Raw genomic sequence first — 15,966 nt, 5'->3', positions numbered from 1 at the left:
TTCTTGGAAGAGTAGCAACATAAGGGAGAAAGCAGTCTTTAACGTGCGTTACATTTATTCAGTCAAGAAGAAAAATCCTGATTAGGTGACATCATTGTTGGTAGTCTTACTCTGCAGAAGCCTCTTCTGTCAATATCTCAGCAGTTTTATCCTAATGTGACTTCTCACAGATTAGGAGTACAATCTCTCCCTCTCATTTAGAGCGAGAGACATCTCTCTTTTATTCAACTCACATCACAGGATTTATTAGGCCTGTGGACTGAAATGGAAAGAGGCTGGTTTCATGTCTGATGTCTAGTAGCGTGTTGATTGGGCCGTATAGTTTGGATCAATCTCAAAGCTGAAAGACCCGATGGCCCGCCAGAATTTTATTTAAAGGCACATAGGGACATTTTATAGCACACTCAAGTAACTATTTTACCTTCAGCTGTTATGAAAATGCTGCATGTATCAAATCGTCACCTCACTAAAATAACGGCCTAAGTCATCTTAATGACTGAAACCATTATTTTTTGGGAAGGTGACAAAATATCATCAGAAATCTGACTTCACAATTGGCTTTCGTCTCTTTAAGAAGCTCCGTCTCTTTCCGACAATGCCTTTCCATTAAGGTGTTTCCTAGCGTGTTTAGCAGATGAGATGTAGTTTGTACAATTAGCTCAGCAGGTGTGCAGTTCCACCAGGTGTTTGCTAACTGCTGCTGCCGCTAGTCTGATGGAGCTGTGCGGGGAGAAAATCAGCAAAGGGACTCAAGCTCCAAAGAGGAGCGGTGATTTGTGAGTGAATGGCTGCCACGCTGTGTAAAGCTAGGAAAAAGTCAATTTGACATAATACTCCTTATTTAAGGTTTTCATTTCAGAGATTTCACAATGCCATGCACTCTAACAAGGCAGTCTGTGGAGCAGAAACACCCAAATGAAATCACACAGTGTCACAGCTCCTCCTGTCACAATAAGATGGTTCAAGTGTTCATTATTTGCTTCAAGCTAACTCAACCTGGAGTGTTTATTGGTGGATCTCAAGGCAAGTTTGGACTATTGCACCAAGAATTTTCATTTATCCTGGTTGTTTCTACCATGATTTCCTCTGACTGTGCCCTTAAAAAAAATGAATTTACTGCTTCATTTGTAGCCATGTGTTAGTGATTTAAAACTGACAGCTAAAGATAACAAAATATGAACTGAGGATATTTATTCATGTGAAATTCCACATCCTTAGCACTCCCTCTCCAAAACTCCACCCAAAGGTTCCCGTCTACCCCGGTGATTTCTTTATTTTTTTCCTTGTAAATGTAGAGTAGAAGCAGTGAGGAAATAAATGGTGCTGGAAAACTACTGTGTGGAAAAGGTTCCTGCTGTTGATCCCACCTGATCAAAGCAGTTAAAGACGCAGAAGTGATTAGGAAACTCCCGGCGTGTGTTTGCTATGGTAGGACAGAAAATTGGCAAAAATTAGCATTCTCTGTGTTTGCGACGCACGTTGCAGTTTTTTATCTGTGAAAGATGCTATATGACTGAAAAGTACTTGGATTACTATGTAGAGGTTTGTTGAAACTTTATTTTAAAAGAGGGCTAGGAGGACCAAAAATCGTGCCAATGGGGATTTTATTTATTTATAATAATTTTGTGCTGACTGAATACATGTACTCAAAGGTTGGGCTTTTCAAAAATCTTTTCAGTTTGAGATGCGGCATTGAAGGCCAACACATTGGTCCACATTTGCTATTTTGGATTTGGTTTCAGCTTCAAGAGGCAGAACTGGTTGGGATGTAGTGCCGTGGTGCAGAACAAAAGCTGACATTGACAGAGCTACAAAAACCGCAGAAGCGCCACAAAATATCAGCTGAAAAGGTTTTTCTCTCTCTCTCTTCCTCTCTCTCTCTCTCTCTCTCTCTCTCTCACTACGACTTCTCCAAAGGAGAGAAAATGCAAAGCTGCCTTTTCTGATCTCTCATTATCCTCTGCCTCTCGTCTCCTTTGCTCCGCAGACACATGAGTTTCTTTGCATCCAAAGCGAGCCCGACCTCTGTGATCCTGGACCTGTGGGAGGCGCAGCACTTCCACAGCGGCAACATCAACCAGCTGGCTACGGTCATGGCTGACATCGGCAAACAGGAGGCCATGATTTTCCTAGTCTCTGACGGCGAATGCTAACCCAGAAACGGAGAGAAAAGAGAGGGAGGAAGAAGAAGGAGAGAGAGAGAGAAAGAGAAAGAGAGAGAGAGAGGCTGGTGCAGAACACAGCAACATGCAGACATAACACTAAGAGCAGCTGGAAACAAAGAGCAGCGCTGTCCCAATGTGTCTCTTCTTTATTTTTAGGAAATAGCGGAAAGTTTGTCTAGGATCGTGTCCTTTTATTCACACCCCCAAAACAGTAAGGGACGTCTGTAAACGACGGGTTTCATTAGGGCGAAGGCTGAGTCGTGCGTTTCCGTCAGAAGGTTTTACGATATTTTAAACATGACATCACTTTCACTTTTTGTTCAGCGAGCTAAGAAGGAGCAATATGCAAATGCAATGTTCTAACTTACAGCCGATGTTGCAAATTCCTCTCAATCTTTTATGAACTTGGTTCGGAAAAACCTGCGTTACACCCGGAATAACAAGGAGGGCCGGTCAGTCAGTTCAGGTGAAATATGCAATTGGCAGGTGACCATGACATTATCTCAGACACGTTGTCCTGCGTGTGAGCGACCACGACGGCGCGTAGCACCGCCTGCACGCTGCAGGTTTGAAAGCAGATTGTATGCCCCAGAAGTCCCGTCTCATCACGGTCTGTGCTTTTTCTTTTTTTTTTCCGTTTCTTTGTGTTAGTCCAGCCGGTATCACTACTGTGAATGTAACATCTAGACATCTTGATTCAGCGAGACGCTTCGCAGCTTTTTCTGCTTCGAAATCAATACGTGTGTGTGGTTGGAACCTTTCTTCTTTAGGAGAGCAGTCAGTTATAGTGCATCTCCACTCTGAGAATGAAGTCCTTTGATTTTGTTTCATCTCGTGCAGTACCCTACTCTGATCGTTCATCGTGTTACGGTTTTTTTTTTTTTTTTAGGTTGTTGTTTTTGTGCGTTTTAGATTTCTCAGCTAATGAAGGAGCCATAAGCGCTAAGAGGCGTTCTCACTGCATTTATGCGAACAGCGAATGTCGTCAAAAGTGACATTTTTCACCTCCTTGATTACATTCATTCTCCAGCACGCGAACATTGGCCAAAAAAAAAAGGGTTATTAAACTACATGAATAATGTAGCGCACTTTGCCACAGAAAAATCTGAAAACAAATTCTTCAAAATTGTCACGAGATTAGTCACGTCGAAAGGGATGACTGTGCAGCTTTGTTTATGTTATTTATAAAGCAATTTTGGTGGGAATTCAATATTTGCCGCGCGGCAAACAGTATTTCCACATCAGAGACGAGCCGTCTCTCAGTCAAAAATTCAGTCTTTTTGTTTGTCCAAAGCAACGCTGGAAAGTGTGTGTTTTCTCTCCCTTTTTTTTTTTTTTGCATTAATTTCCACAGTAATTTCTTAGTAATGGATGTGTCAAGTCATGAACAGAGCTCGATGAAAACCCCACAGGTTGAGCAGTGCACTTCACAGACGGTGTGAGCAATCCCAAACTAGCCATAGTTCTGTCTGCCTCAGGGTTGCATGTGAAGCTGTCTGTTTAAAGCTGGAAGGAAAGGCCCTTTCTCCATCCCGCCATCCGTGTCTCAGCCTTTAAACTTCAACGGATTCCTTTTGCGATTGTCAGATATCTGGAATGTACCTTTACGTTTTTCTTTTGTAAACAAAAAAAGGGGGGGGGGAGAAGCAAAAAAAGCACCTGTTTTTCTTTCACCGGGTTTAAAACTTGTTTCCCATGGCAACTCAGATCTTTCCACCCCTTTATAAACACTTTCAACCCCTTTTTATATGAAGATGCCATAAAAATCCAATGTTACCTTTTTGAGAACCCTTGGATTATTCCCTCAAAGAAAAAAAAAAAAAGATGATTACGCCCAATCATCGCCACATTGTAATATGTAAATAGTTTTTCTATACCAGCCACGTGCTGTCACTTTGCATACTGTATATCAGCAGAGTTGGTAACCAAAGTTTTAGGAATATCATTTGAGTCCACCACATCCTCATATTGTATCCATCAGAACCGTTTTGACACCGTTTGTACTTGCAGAATCAGTCAGTTTACCATCGTTTAGCTTTTTGTTGTATTCTTTTTCTTCTGAAAGTCGATGCATAATTTGATCACTTTGTAAACAAATGTAAATTATATTTTAATATGAAGCCAAAAAAAAAAAAGAAAAAAAAAGAAGAACGCAACACTTAACTGGCGCAACATTTGTCAAGTCTAAAAACCGTGACGTGTTTGCCTATATCCTGTTCTTTGGCGATCTAGCAGTGATTTGCAGTGTTAAGGGTTTAGAGGCCGTTTTCGCAGGACGTTTCTGTTCGCTCTCATCCTGGGTCTTTTCATTCCCGCCACTTGTTGGAAAGCATTTAAACACAAAGGTGGAAGCAGTCGCCGACGCTCTCGGTGAGTCAGCGAGGCTAATCGCCGGAGGACGTCAGTCCTCGGACGCCGTCGAGGCAGCAGCATGTTCAGGGGGAGGAAATGAGCCGCGGTAGTTGTACAGTCAGACTGTAGCTCGGGAAGTTTTAGCACCCTCGTCGTCGTCTTGGATGTGTTGCCTAAGCACATTTTCAGTGATGTTGCACAGCATCTGTCTTCACATCTGAGTCACGCAGCACATCTGCAGTTACTGTGTGATGAACACCGGCTACTTCATGATAAAATCTCAGACTGATAGCTCTGTGGAAGACCCGCCGTGTCTGTAACACAAATGCTTTGTTCGAGGGTTTATGCTGTCAGTTCACCCTGTGATACATCTCAGCACTGTATTCTTTGTCACTCATTACTATTCGGTGTGGAGGACGTGCGCATATTTAAGTATGTGTGTGTGTTGTGTGTGTGTGTGTGCGTGTGTGTGTGCAGACCTCCCTGTCACTGACTGAACTGTTTTCTTTTTTGAACTAAGAACAATAGACTTCTGTACTTGTGAATGGTTTTCTATTTAGTTCCTTGGTTCAATGTCCCTTGCCTTTCTGCAAGTCAAAAATGCTGTATTTATTACATGCCACAGCGCTTATGCAATTGTATAATCCTTCTATTGTTTTCTTTGTTTGGAGTTTTTCTTTTTTTAACAAAAAAAAAAAAACCTTTTGTGTTCCTTATCGTCAATGTAAACTGTTGTCAAAACTTTTGTGGCAGTGGAAAAACTTCTGCTAAGGGAGATTTTCTGTACTTTTGGACAATGTTATGGATTTGTGGGTAGAATTTTGGAAATTCGTTTCTAAGTGCTTTCAAGTATTTACTTGGCCTTATGTATATATATCTATCTATGACATTTCAAAAACCTATGTATAGTAATTCAATCGGAAATTGTTGTAAATAAATTATATATTGTTACATCAAGGACTGGATTCTTTACATTAAAACGGATAATAATAAAAAAAGATCACGTGTAAAGGGCGTCTTAAAACAACTATTAAGACTTTCATTATGTTATTTTGCTTAATTTCTCCAAGTCCAGCAAAAACATTCAGTCCCAGTTAAAGCAGAAACAGAAACAAATCCATGTTCACCCACGTCAGCAATTTCTGCGAAGTCAGCAGCAGTTTCTACTGGCAGAAAATGAAATTATAATATTACGCATAGGCAGTCAACATATTCATCCAAGATTTTTTTTAAAGGATAATTCATTCATTGTCATCAGATAATTTGTCTCCATCCCAAAACATCCATGCCACTATTTTAACGATGGGTTGAAATTAGTGACATTTAAGCTGAAAGGTTCAGCCAATTAAAAAAAAACAAAAAAACACCTCAGCATCTGATGGTTTAACTTTGCTATCATGTCTAAAACAATAGCTTGGTGCAGAAGCAATAAAACTGAGAAGTCGGAGCAAAGCAAAGCTCACATAGATGACTATTAGACAAGAAGGCAGCCGGTCACAATCAGGGATACGTCTGTAACCGAGAAGCAAATGATGACGTCTTTTACTTTTCAACAAACCTCCAACATAAACAGTGTTATATTTTGGAGGAAAAAAAAAAAAAGTTACTTTTGAGTAAAGAACACTTGTGCAACAAATGTGCAAGGTCAGCACAAAATTTCCACTTCAGAACGGACCGCCGAGTTTAAACTCGGTTCTCGTTGCAGAGACGCTGCGCAGTTCTCTGACTTAGTGATTCTATTTGTTATTTTGGATGTTTCAGCTATTCGTCGTTTGGAAAATCTCTCGTTTTAAGTAACCGACTTCAAAGGGCCCTCAGCGTTTTCTGCCTTCCACATTTTGTACTTTTCCATTCTGTGATTATTGTTGCACAATAAAAGTCTCCAGGCAACAATTGATATCAACCATAGGTCAAATCGCATCTCCCATACACAGAGAGAACGTGGTTAATAATCCAGCAGGAGGTTGCTCACATTCAGGGATCAGATCTATAGTCAAGCCTAATATGGTGCAAAATTCTTAGAATGTAATGCAGTATTATTATTATTATTATTATCTTCAATATTCATCAAAATACCAAACAGAGAAATAAACTGATTCACAAGAGAACAATAAATGTATTCAAGATAGCTGGTATGAAATGCAGAGATGATTTGGTTAAAAAATAAACCCAAAGCTCTTTGAAGGCAAAAGTTAAGGCTGCAAGATATTTGGAAAATATTTTATACTGAACAATAAATACTAAATGCTGAAGCAACCCATCAAGGCCATGTGACAAAGAAACAAATGTTTTTTTAACTCATCAAGACCTACTGAAAAAGTTTGGGTTTAACATTTTAATAAAAAAAAATAAAAAAAACACAACAAAAAGAAGCGCCTCAGTCTTTTCTGTGGGTTAAGTAAATAGTTTTATTTGAAAATGTAAGCTATAAACACATGCAGCCCAGATCTGAAGCAGTTTAAATACATGCTATGGAGCTAAAGCAATGAGGTGTCGTGATATTATGTCACGATGAAAAGAAAAAATTAGAGTTTGATTCCCTTTTCGGCTTGGAAATGTGAAAAGGGGAATTTCTTTACATTATGGAGGTTCTCCATTAAACACATCTGTGACATTTTAAAATGGGACCAATTAAGGATTTCACCGTCAAACATTCTCATCTATTGGCTCCGACTTGTCAGCACTGAGGTGGAACCTGCAGCACTTCATGCTTCTTGAGGAGGAAGAGGAGGAGGGGTTGGTGGTTCGGTCCAATCAGGCAGAAAGCAGCAGCCCCCCCCTCCCCCCCTTTGCTGCCTGACTGCTTCCCATCACATTAAAGGGCACTGCAGGTGTGTGATTACTACAGGCTCACTGACTCCTTTAGACCACCGATGTCACTTCACAAAGATTGAGGATGATTGCAATGAATCTCGGTAAAAAACACAAGAGCGACTTTTTTTCATTTTTAGATAAAAATCAAGTAGGCACAGAGTTGAAATAATTCCTTGCTTGCATCCAGTTTTGCAGCGCAGCTTTCGTCTTTGCGGGCAGCGAGGTGGACTGTGTGTGTGAAGCTAGCGTTGAGCTCGGCGTATAAAAACAAAGTCTGCGGGATAGAAAAGAAGCCTGCGCTCAACTCCGTGTGTGTGTGTGGCTGGCAAAGGACGGGATGTGGAGTTTGTCAGAGGGCGGGGTGGGATAAAGAGGAGGTGGAGGGAGATGCGTTGCTTCCTCTGAAGGTGTAGCCGGCTGTCTTACACCGGAGCAAAAGCGTGGCCTTTGCACAGGGGCTTATCCTTTTTCGAGTAGAACGTCTTCCCCTCCAGGTTGATTTGGCAGAGCTTTAAAAGATGAAAGAAGACAGAGAGACAGATTGAGAAACCAGGGCAGAGGAGACAGACTTCACCAGTGCACCGTTTTCAACAGGGCAGAGATTGTAGATGTTATTTACTCGACTCGGGAGTTTTCCCCTCACAGAAATGAGCAGGAGCCGGAGATCGCGAGACAGACAGCAGGTGACAAGTTAAAGGACAAAAACCGAGGGAAGAGGCAGATTGTTCAGGTGCGGCTGGACGGGGACAGATGGGGAGATGTGGGCCGAAGAGAGGAGTCGAATCAATCAAAATGACTTACAGCACAGACGAAGCACGTGTCATGCCAGCTGTAGCCCAAGGCCTCCAGAAAGCGATCGCCGGCATCAATCTTGAAGTCGCAGCCATGGCATTTGGTACCGAACATCTTCTCATAGTCTGGAGAGAGAGAAAGAAAAACATGAAAGAATGAGAGAGGGGGATAAAAAATGAACTGTTCTCATCTATGAGATCAGATCAGGACACCTCCATGACCTCCTCTCTTACATCACTTCACCTGAAAGGGGAGTTCAGAAACACAGATTGTAAAAGCCTTTTATGTTTAATAAAACCGGAAGTCTCGGCTGTTTACGATGATATCTCCCACCAAACAGCCACTTAAAGGGATTGAACCGCGGCGGGAACAGCGCGCCGATGCCAGGTGATGGCTCCTCTCCTCATCGCCGTGGAAGTTTTGTGGCATTTTGTGCAGCAGTCGGGGATTTTTCTGCACAGTTTAAGGAAGGATTAGGATGGGGGGGGAGCGGAAGTATTACTCTGGATACTTGACCGGTCTCTGCTGGTCTCTTTCATCACAAGGACTCTGGGGGAAGCGTCGGGTTATAATGCCGCTTCTCAGGAGCGAGAGGCTGAGAGCTGCTCAATCCCTGCAAGATGCTGAGGCAGCAGAATGTTTATCAGAGCTAAAGGCGTTATTCAGAATATGAGCACTTGGCTTCCCGGCTCCTGCTCTGATAAAGCCGTCGTGCAACGTCGGGAGCGTCAGCGGTGAGCAAGGAGCCCGCCGCCCCGCTAAATCATTTATGGCATAATGGAAGCGTACACACCATTCATAAAAGCCAACAGAGAAATGCATGGCAAACTGGAGCTAAATAGATTAAAGCAGATGAAAACATCACACTTTATGATTGACTGCTACGCGCCGCCTAATTCTACGACACAAAAGCTCGGAGCGATGCTGCACCCGCGTTTTACAAAACTCTCTGACAAATGGCCTGATAAGGGGAGGGGAGGGGGGGGGAAATAAAACATCTTCGAGAAAGAAACTGGGGAAGGGATGCGCTGCGGTGAGTTTCTGTTACAAAGGAGGCAGCTTTTAAGAAAAACAAACAGTGAGAAAGTCCTTTGTTCCACCCAGTGGCTGCGTTTCTTCTGTTCTGTGGCCTGAACTGCTTCCTCCATCTGAAGGGAAAAGATCAAACATCCATCACAAAGTCAACGCTGTGTGATGGCATGTCAGCCCTCCTCACTTCACCCGTGGATTTCTCACCAGTAAGCATTTATAATAAATATGTAGGACCGGATCCGGGCGTGAAGTTACACGGGTTGAGATGTTTCTCAGTTGGCAGTGGAACTAATCAATCTGTGCATGCAGATTTTCAGCACTTTTTTTCTTCTCCTTTTTTGCCAAAGCTTTGTATTATGTCGCTGTTAAATGGAGTCTGACTTTATCTCTGATTTGAAAATGAGCTTCCTGTTACATTTTTTTTTTCTTTCTGAATGTCACTGTCTGTTCAGCTTATCCTTTCCACCCCCCAACAGATCCACCAAAACCCACATGCGGTGCTTTGAAAAAGTATTTATACCCTTTGAACTATTGCACATTTTGTCATGTTAGAAAGATGAGAAAACATTTGCATCCCACGTGTGTTTGTTCATTCTACTGAGAAAAAAAAACAAAACAAAAAAAACACTTGAAGCTTAGTCACACCGGATGACGAGCATCACTAATCATATCCTGCTGTAGATCCTCAAAAGGATTTCAATCTGAACTTTGACTGGGCCATTTCAACACACAAATAGGCTTTTATATAAACCATTCCATTGTAGCTCTGGCTAAAAGTCGAGAGTCCGTTTAGCACATCCAGAAGTTTTAGACGCCAGTCAAAAAATCCAGAGAAGATAAACACCTCATAACATAAACTAGAGTTTTATGTGTGACATACCTTGAGCTAGCTGCTGGAAGCAACATTAAAGGAGCAACATGTGGCTGCGGAAAGCAACTGGACGTCACATCAGAGCAGAAGACTCCGTGTCCTACATAAATGGAGCCAAAACGGAAAGTAAACTTTCCTCGGAGCCCTTCAGCAGTGATCGAGCAGAGCTGAGGCAGAGCAGCTGCAGCCAGACTGTGCTGATTTGCATACCCACACGTTAAATGAGGTAACGCTGGAGAGTCATTCAACATCTGAGCCATTTTAAGCCGTAAAAGGATAATTTTTTGTAAAAGAAGAAAAAAAGAAAAAAAACGCAACTTTGATAAATGGAGACCCGCTAAATAACCCCAACACTTGAGTAACAAACATATTTAAACATGCCATTAACCAAGCATTCCCGTTGCAACGTTCCTAAAAGGATTTCACATTTTTTATATCCGCGATAGACGCGTTAACGTTTTATTTTCTCACCCTGTTTTGTGGAGATGGTTACGTTGCGTATTAAGAGAGGACATGCGTCATAGGGATCGCTTTACCGAGGCATGAAAGCAGCAGATGTGGCTGTGCTTCTATTGACCATGTAATCGCACAAATTGGAATTAAGAAAATAAATCTGAAAAATTGGAAACACTGATTTTGAAAAAAAAAAAAAAAAAGTCACATTTTTCGCTAAAAAGTTTTTGTGCTAAGATGAGATTTTTCCGCCGTCTCAAAATCAGTGTGATCAACAACCGAGTGTTATTACTGGTGGAAATAACACGATGGCGTGGCATGTTTTTTAACGGTTCACGTATGATTTCAATTGCATTTTTTTATTTAATTGCGAAATTGTGCTTTTTTGACATTAGCAGAATATTGAACGTTTGCAGTAGAAGCCCAGCTTGTGAGAGTGAAGATGTTTGTGTGTGTGTCTCAGATGGACTGCTGTCGTTGCCACAGCTGGACGCTGAACCCGGGCAGCGCGTTGTGTGTTGTCCGGCGCCTCACCTCTCTCACAGTAAGGCTCGCCCTCCTCCATGTAGAAGGCCTGGTTCCTGATGGGATTCTTACAGGCTGCACACTTGAAACACTGAACGTGGTAGGTCATCTTCAGGGCGTGCATGATTTCCTACAAGCGGATGAAAGATTTGCATCAGGCCAGCCGTGGGGAACATAATCTCCTCGCAGAGCAGCAACTATCATTTTTCCACATTCGATACATCTCCCGTGTATTAACGGATTTCGAGCGGATTTTGCTGGCTTTACCCCTGTTATTATCTTCTTGCACTTGGCACAGTTGGGCGCATAGCGGTTATCGTGGCACTTTGTGCAGTAGACGGAGCCCCTTTCCTCGAAGAAGCCGCCCTCCTCCAGGACCGCCTTACACTGGGAGCACGTGAACTCCTCTGGGTGCCAGGAACGCCCCAAGGCCACCAGGTACCGACCCCTGGAAAACATCCACATCGCATCAAAGTTCACTCCAGAATCCACTGCAAATCAGAGATGCACTAACAATAGCAGCCAGCAGAAGCCCAGTGATCTCTGTAAACAAAAACTAGGCATGTTTTCAGCTCTGCTAAGCGCTCTGTGTCTTTGCATGTTAAAGAACAGCTCCTCTGTTTGCTTGCAGAATAAGAACTAAGGTCTCTCACGGAGATGACAGGATAATCCTTGTCCTCTGTGATAAAAGATGCCTCCAGACGCTGTGAATTATGCTGACGGCCTTAATTTGCAGCAGACACGCAGCCCGTCGTTGTGCATATTAACCACCTTAAATTATTCATCATCTCAAACAGGACTCTGGAAGGAGCAAACGGCGACATTATTCCACGGCGCAGATGCCGCGGGCACGGAGTTACCTGATGATTTTGTTGCAGGCGCCACACACCGGGGTCCTCCCGCCGTCTTCGGGCGCCTGCTGCGCTGCCTGCAGGATGGAGCTGCGGTTCTGCATGGGCGTTGGCTGGACCGGCTGCTGGTGCTGGGTCACCACGGTGCTGGTTTTGTCCGGCCGGTAGCGATCAGCAAAGTTCGGGTCCGTGACCCACGGCGGTCTGCAGGAGGGGCCGGAAGTCCCCGCCGCCGCCGCTGCCGCCGTTTTTGAACCTGGGGCCGGATACACGGGCGATTTTAGAGAGGGGTGGCCATTTATCGCTTATCAGGATAAACTTCTCGTTATGATAAGATTTGATTTATCATTATGATAAATTCTATTTAATGATGTTAAAAAAAAACTGTCTGCACTGCTGGGATTGTTACTTTTACCATTTCCTCCACTGTTTGATCAATGAGAGTATCAATGAATATAAATACATTTGAAAATGTGATTAAATGCAGTTACTGTGAGCAGTTTAATGATAAAAAAAAAATCACACTTCTTTATGTGACTGGTGTCTCAAAGAAGCAAATGGGAATGTTTTTCAAAAGCAGTATTTGTGTTTGTGGGGCTACAATTGCTGTGACACACAGTGCCAGCTACCTAAAAGAGAAAAAAAAAAAAGACGTAATAACTAGCTCTTATTGTCGCTTTTATCACGACAGCAATATTGCCACAGAAAGTTGTGATAAAACTTTAAAGTCCATATCGCCCAAACCTAGTTTTAGCTTTGATAAAGCGCTCTCTTTTCAAACGGCAGTCGGCTCTTGAGCACCTATTAACACTTAAGAATAATAATCTATTAGCGTAACCTCCCCCAGATGCTGCTGGGGTTCGTTTTATGCATCAGTGGGAGCAGAAACTCACCATCTGGTTTATCTGCGGCTCGGGTCTTGGCAGAGGAAGGAGTTGGCTCGAGGCTGCGGAGAGAAAATGACTAATTAGGAAAAAATACAACACACTATGCGCAGTAACCAAGACACCTTCTGATTGAATGTCATGTCAGAATATCAGCATTCATGTCCATCTGTATTGGCTTCTGCATGGTGCAGTTGGAGCACCAGTCTCAATAAGGAGAGCTGGGAATCACTGGTTTGCATCAAAGCATCACTGGACAACTGATTTATTTCTGTAAGAAATCAAAAAGTGGAAAATCTGGTATAGATTCGTGACAAACGGAGTGACTGAGCGGCTTACAGCTGGTAAAAAGCTGAAATCCAGTTTCTCGAGCATTTAGAATATTAAATAAGACGATTAAAAATGTATATATTTTTAATAGGGAAATATCAGCTTAGTTTGTGCCCAGGAATATAAATATGTCCAGGCATATATATATATATACAGTGTATAATCTCAATACTTGGCTGGAGTTGTTTTGGGACAAACGACTGCATCAATGTAGCGTAGCACGGAGGGAATCAACTCGTGACTCTGCCAAACTAAGACTTGAGTCTGGTGCTTCTCTTGACAACTCCTCCAAATAAGGTGACGGGAATTAAACTTTACGATCCAAAAAAGCATTTTTACTCTTGCTCCTACTAAACACAGCGTCTAGATCAGTAAAACAGACTGTGCTTGACTTCATAATCCTCTCATGGTTGTGTTATTACTTTTGCTTGCACATCTTTTTCTCTACTTTGTGCTTCCACCCAGACTTTCTTTTATATGCCTGAACAACCAGCTTCTTTCACAATGACCTTAAGTGATTTACCCTTCATGTGAGGGAAGGTCAGCTCTCTTACTGCACAAAAGCGAGATTTATCTATTGAAATTTAATTTTTCAATAAAGTTGCCTTGTGCAATCTGATTTTTCGAAGAAAAATCTCATCAAGTCATAACAATCTCATTTAAATGCTTAAAATACAACAAATAAACAAGCGTCTTGCTTTTTGAACCAAAATACTGAGATTAACGTTTTGATGATATTCCAGCTCGTTAAGATGAATCTGCACATGGAGTTTAAAGTTGAAGAAAACACACCACAATAGAGGTTTCTCCAGTGGTGATGAAATAAAGTGAGAGGCTTACGTTCAGTCGTCGTGTCTGCAGAACATTTTCCATGATTATCCAAAGCTTTCGAGAGACAGAATCGCATCATTTAATGTGCTTCAAAAACCAAGGCTGCCCAGCAGATGTACATTCAGTAAACACTTACGACTCGAGTTAATAAGAGACGTTCAAAAGTTTCTACTCAAATGAGGGTAATAAGCGGCCCCCGTAAAACTAAAAAAATAAAAATCAGCTGAGTGACTGACGGAGATTCACAGGCAGAAGCGCTGAAACGTATCCTTGGCAGATCTGGATGCAGAGAAGCTCGTTTCAAGCCTGCATGTGAAGGAAATAAAGAGCTTCCCTCATTTCAAAGTTCTGTTACCCGCAGCAAGAAGCGCAACTATACATTTCCGGCAATCTTCAAACCACGACTGAAGAAAGAAAAAAAAAAAACAACTTCTGAGCCAACACACTGAGCTCTGGAGAGGTTTTATTGTGAGAAAGCAGAAGGAGGGGGAAAATGTCACCCTGCCTTAGGCATCACTCATGTTTACATCATCAACTGTGCCATCCACCATCCACTAATGAAACATCACGAAATTGTGTCTCATTAGTTAAAAGGAAGCTGCGAACTCAATCACCCTCCATCAAACTCATCCTGTAGCATATCAGTCCATGTATTGATTGTTCTGCTTATGAATCCAAAACAACAACAAAAAAACAACAACACGAACTTCAGACAAAGAAGTTTGTGGAGGTGGGAGAAGCTGCAAGATTTCTGACTAGTTTTAAGGCCGGAAAGAGAGGCGACATAAATGCTCTGGTTGGAAGGAAAAACCTTCTCCAAATGGTGTGTTTTTAATAATAAAGGAAGTTGAATCTCGGCTGTCTGGAGAAATAAGATGGCTGACAGTGGAGAGGTTCAGGAAGGTAAAGACCTTCTAGCTGAGAAAAATACAGGCGAACAAAGCAAAAGGAAGGCAGAACGAGAGGGATCTCTGGTGGCCAGGTTAAATGAAGGGCAGCGCCTCTTACAGCGCGTTTGGCACGCAGACCCTGGGTCAGCCGGCCTCGACTCCGCACACTGATGGACTGTGCCTTCTGGGACCCAACCTAACAACTCACAAAGCCAGGTCCTGGTCAAACCGCGCTGACCTTGGTTTACTCTCCCCCCTGTCTGGCTGCCCTACATGGCAACAGGCCAGTTTCACACAACTTTAGGAGGTTTTGTTAGTTGCGCGTCTCTAAGTGAAGGTCAGAGGTGCAAATTGCTCAACATCCTTGATGGCAGGTTTCTCCCACCTTGAGCGACCTGGATTGTGTTTTCTTGACATTTCCGCGGCCTTCGAAATCCCCCACGATTCTCCTCCTGTCAGCAAAAAGGCGCGATGTGAAGCAGGTGCCTTTTCACTGCGTCGGAGATCTTTTTTCCCCTCCAATGTGCAACGTTTCCTTTCACACGTCGTTCTGCCTCTTACACCTGGGATATCACATTCACCTCCGTTGTCTAGCTTGCTCTCCTCTGGGATTTAACCGACCAGATCGATGTGGAAAAAAAAATAAAATAAATTACTGGAGTTTGTTGGCAGCTCAGCATCTGGCAGCAAAAGATGACTTTTTGATCTTTTTTGAGGAGCTATATAGACCCCGACGAGTTTTTCATTTTGTAATGGAGAACTACAATATTATGAGTTTAGGAAAGACAAGCAGGGCAGAGAGGAGAAGCAAAAGATCATGAAATATTTGCAAAAATGTTTCGTTTTTCTACAATTTCTCCTTCGTAAGGCACTTAATCTCAGAAGACCAACATTTTTTTTTTTTTAATAATGGAGTTTATGATGTGTAGATCTGGTGTTTTTGGTCAAATGTCTTCACTTTAACATTTATTCGTTACAAACAAAGATTAAAGAAATTTCTAAACGTGGTCATGCATATGTTAGAATGACCTAGTTAAAGTCCAGACCTAAAATCTAACTGAGACTCTAGTAATAAGTTGAAGGAAAGTAAGCAAACCCAACAGCCATAAACAACTATTTTCAGGCGATTTCTGGATGCATAAAAAAGTGCCTAACCAAGTTAATCACTGATAATTG

At 42.4% G+C, this 15,966-nt stretch overlaps 2 protein-coding genes across 7 annotated transcripts in view; one reads left to right on the top strand and one right to left on the bottom strand.

Moving 5' to 3' along the window:
• unc5a (unc-5 netrin receptor A) overlaps positions 1 to 5,201 on the top strand; it is a 176,621-nt gene extending 171,420 nt beyond the window's left edge. For all 4 annotated transcript variants that reach the window (XM_016676130.1, XM_016676131.1, XM_007561579.2 and 1 more), the window contains one exon: positions 1,988 to 5,201. In XM_016676130.1, coding sequence (XP_016531616.1) covers positions 1,988 to 2,153 — 166 coding nt within the window. In that variant the 3' untranslated portion in view covers positions 2,154 to 5,201. The remainder of the gene's footprint in view (positions 1 to 1,987) is intronic.
• Positions 5,202 to 6,905: 1,704 nt separating this feature from the next.
• The window catches only part of pdlim7 (PDZ and LIM domain 7), a 36,979-nt gene continuing 27,918 nt past the window's right edge, over positions 6,906 to 15,966 (bottom strand). For all 3 annotated transcript variants that reach the window (XM_016676127.1, XM_016676125.1, XM_016676126.1), the window contains exons 6-11: positions 12,749 to 12,801; positions 11,865 to 12,111; positions 11,272 to 11,452; positions 11,014 to 11,134; positions 8,133 to 8,248; positions 6,906 to 7,840 (exon numbers count right to left, since the gene is read on the bottom strand). In XM_016676127.1, the coding sequence (XP_016531613.1) occupies positions 7,754 to 7,840; positions 8,133 to 8,248; positions 11,014 to 11,134; positions 11,272 to 11,452; positions 11,865 to 12,111; positions 12,749 to 12,801 (805 nt within the window). In that variant the 3' untranslated portion in view covers positions 6,906 to 7,753. The remainder of the gene's footprint in view (positions 7,841 to 8,132; positions 8,249 to 11,013; positions 11,135 to 11,271; positions 11,453 to 11,864; positions 12,112 to 12,748; positions 12,802 to 15,966) is intronic.

This window comes from Poecilia formosa, unplaced genomic scaffold (assembly GCF_000485575.1).
Source record: "Poecilia formosa unplaced genomic scaffold, Poecilia_formosa-5.1.2 Scaffold128, whole genome shotgun sequence".
NCBI lineage: Eukaryota > Metazoa > Chordata > Actinopteri > Cyprinodontiformes > Poeciliidae > Poecilia > Poecilia formosa.
The sequence above is the reverse complement of the archived record's forward strand: the minus strand, read 5'-3'. Positions and strand labels throughout refer to the sequence as shown.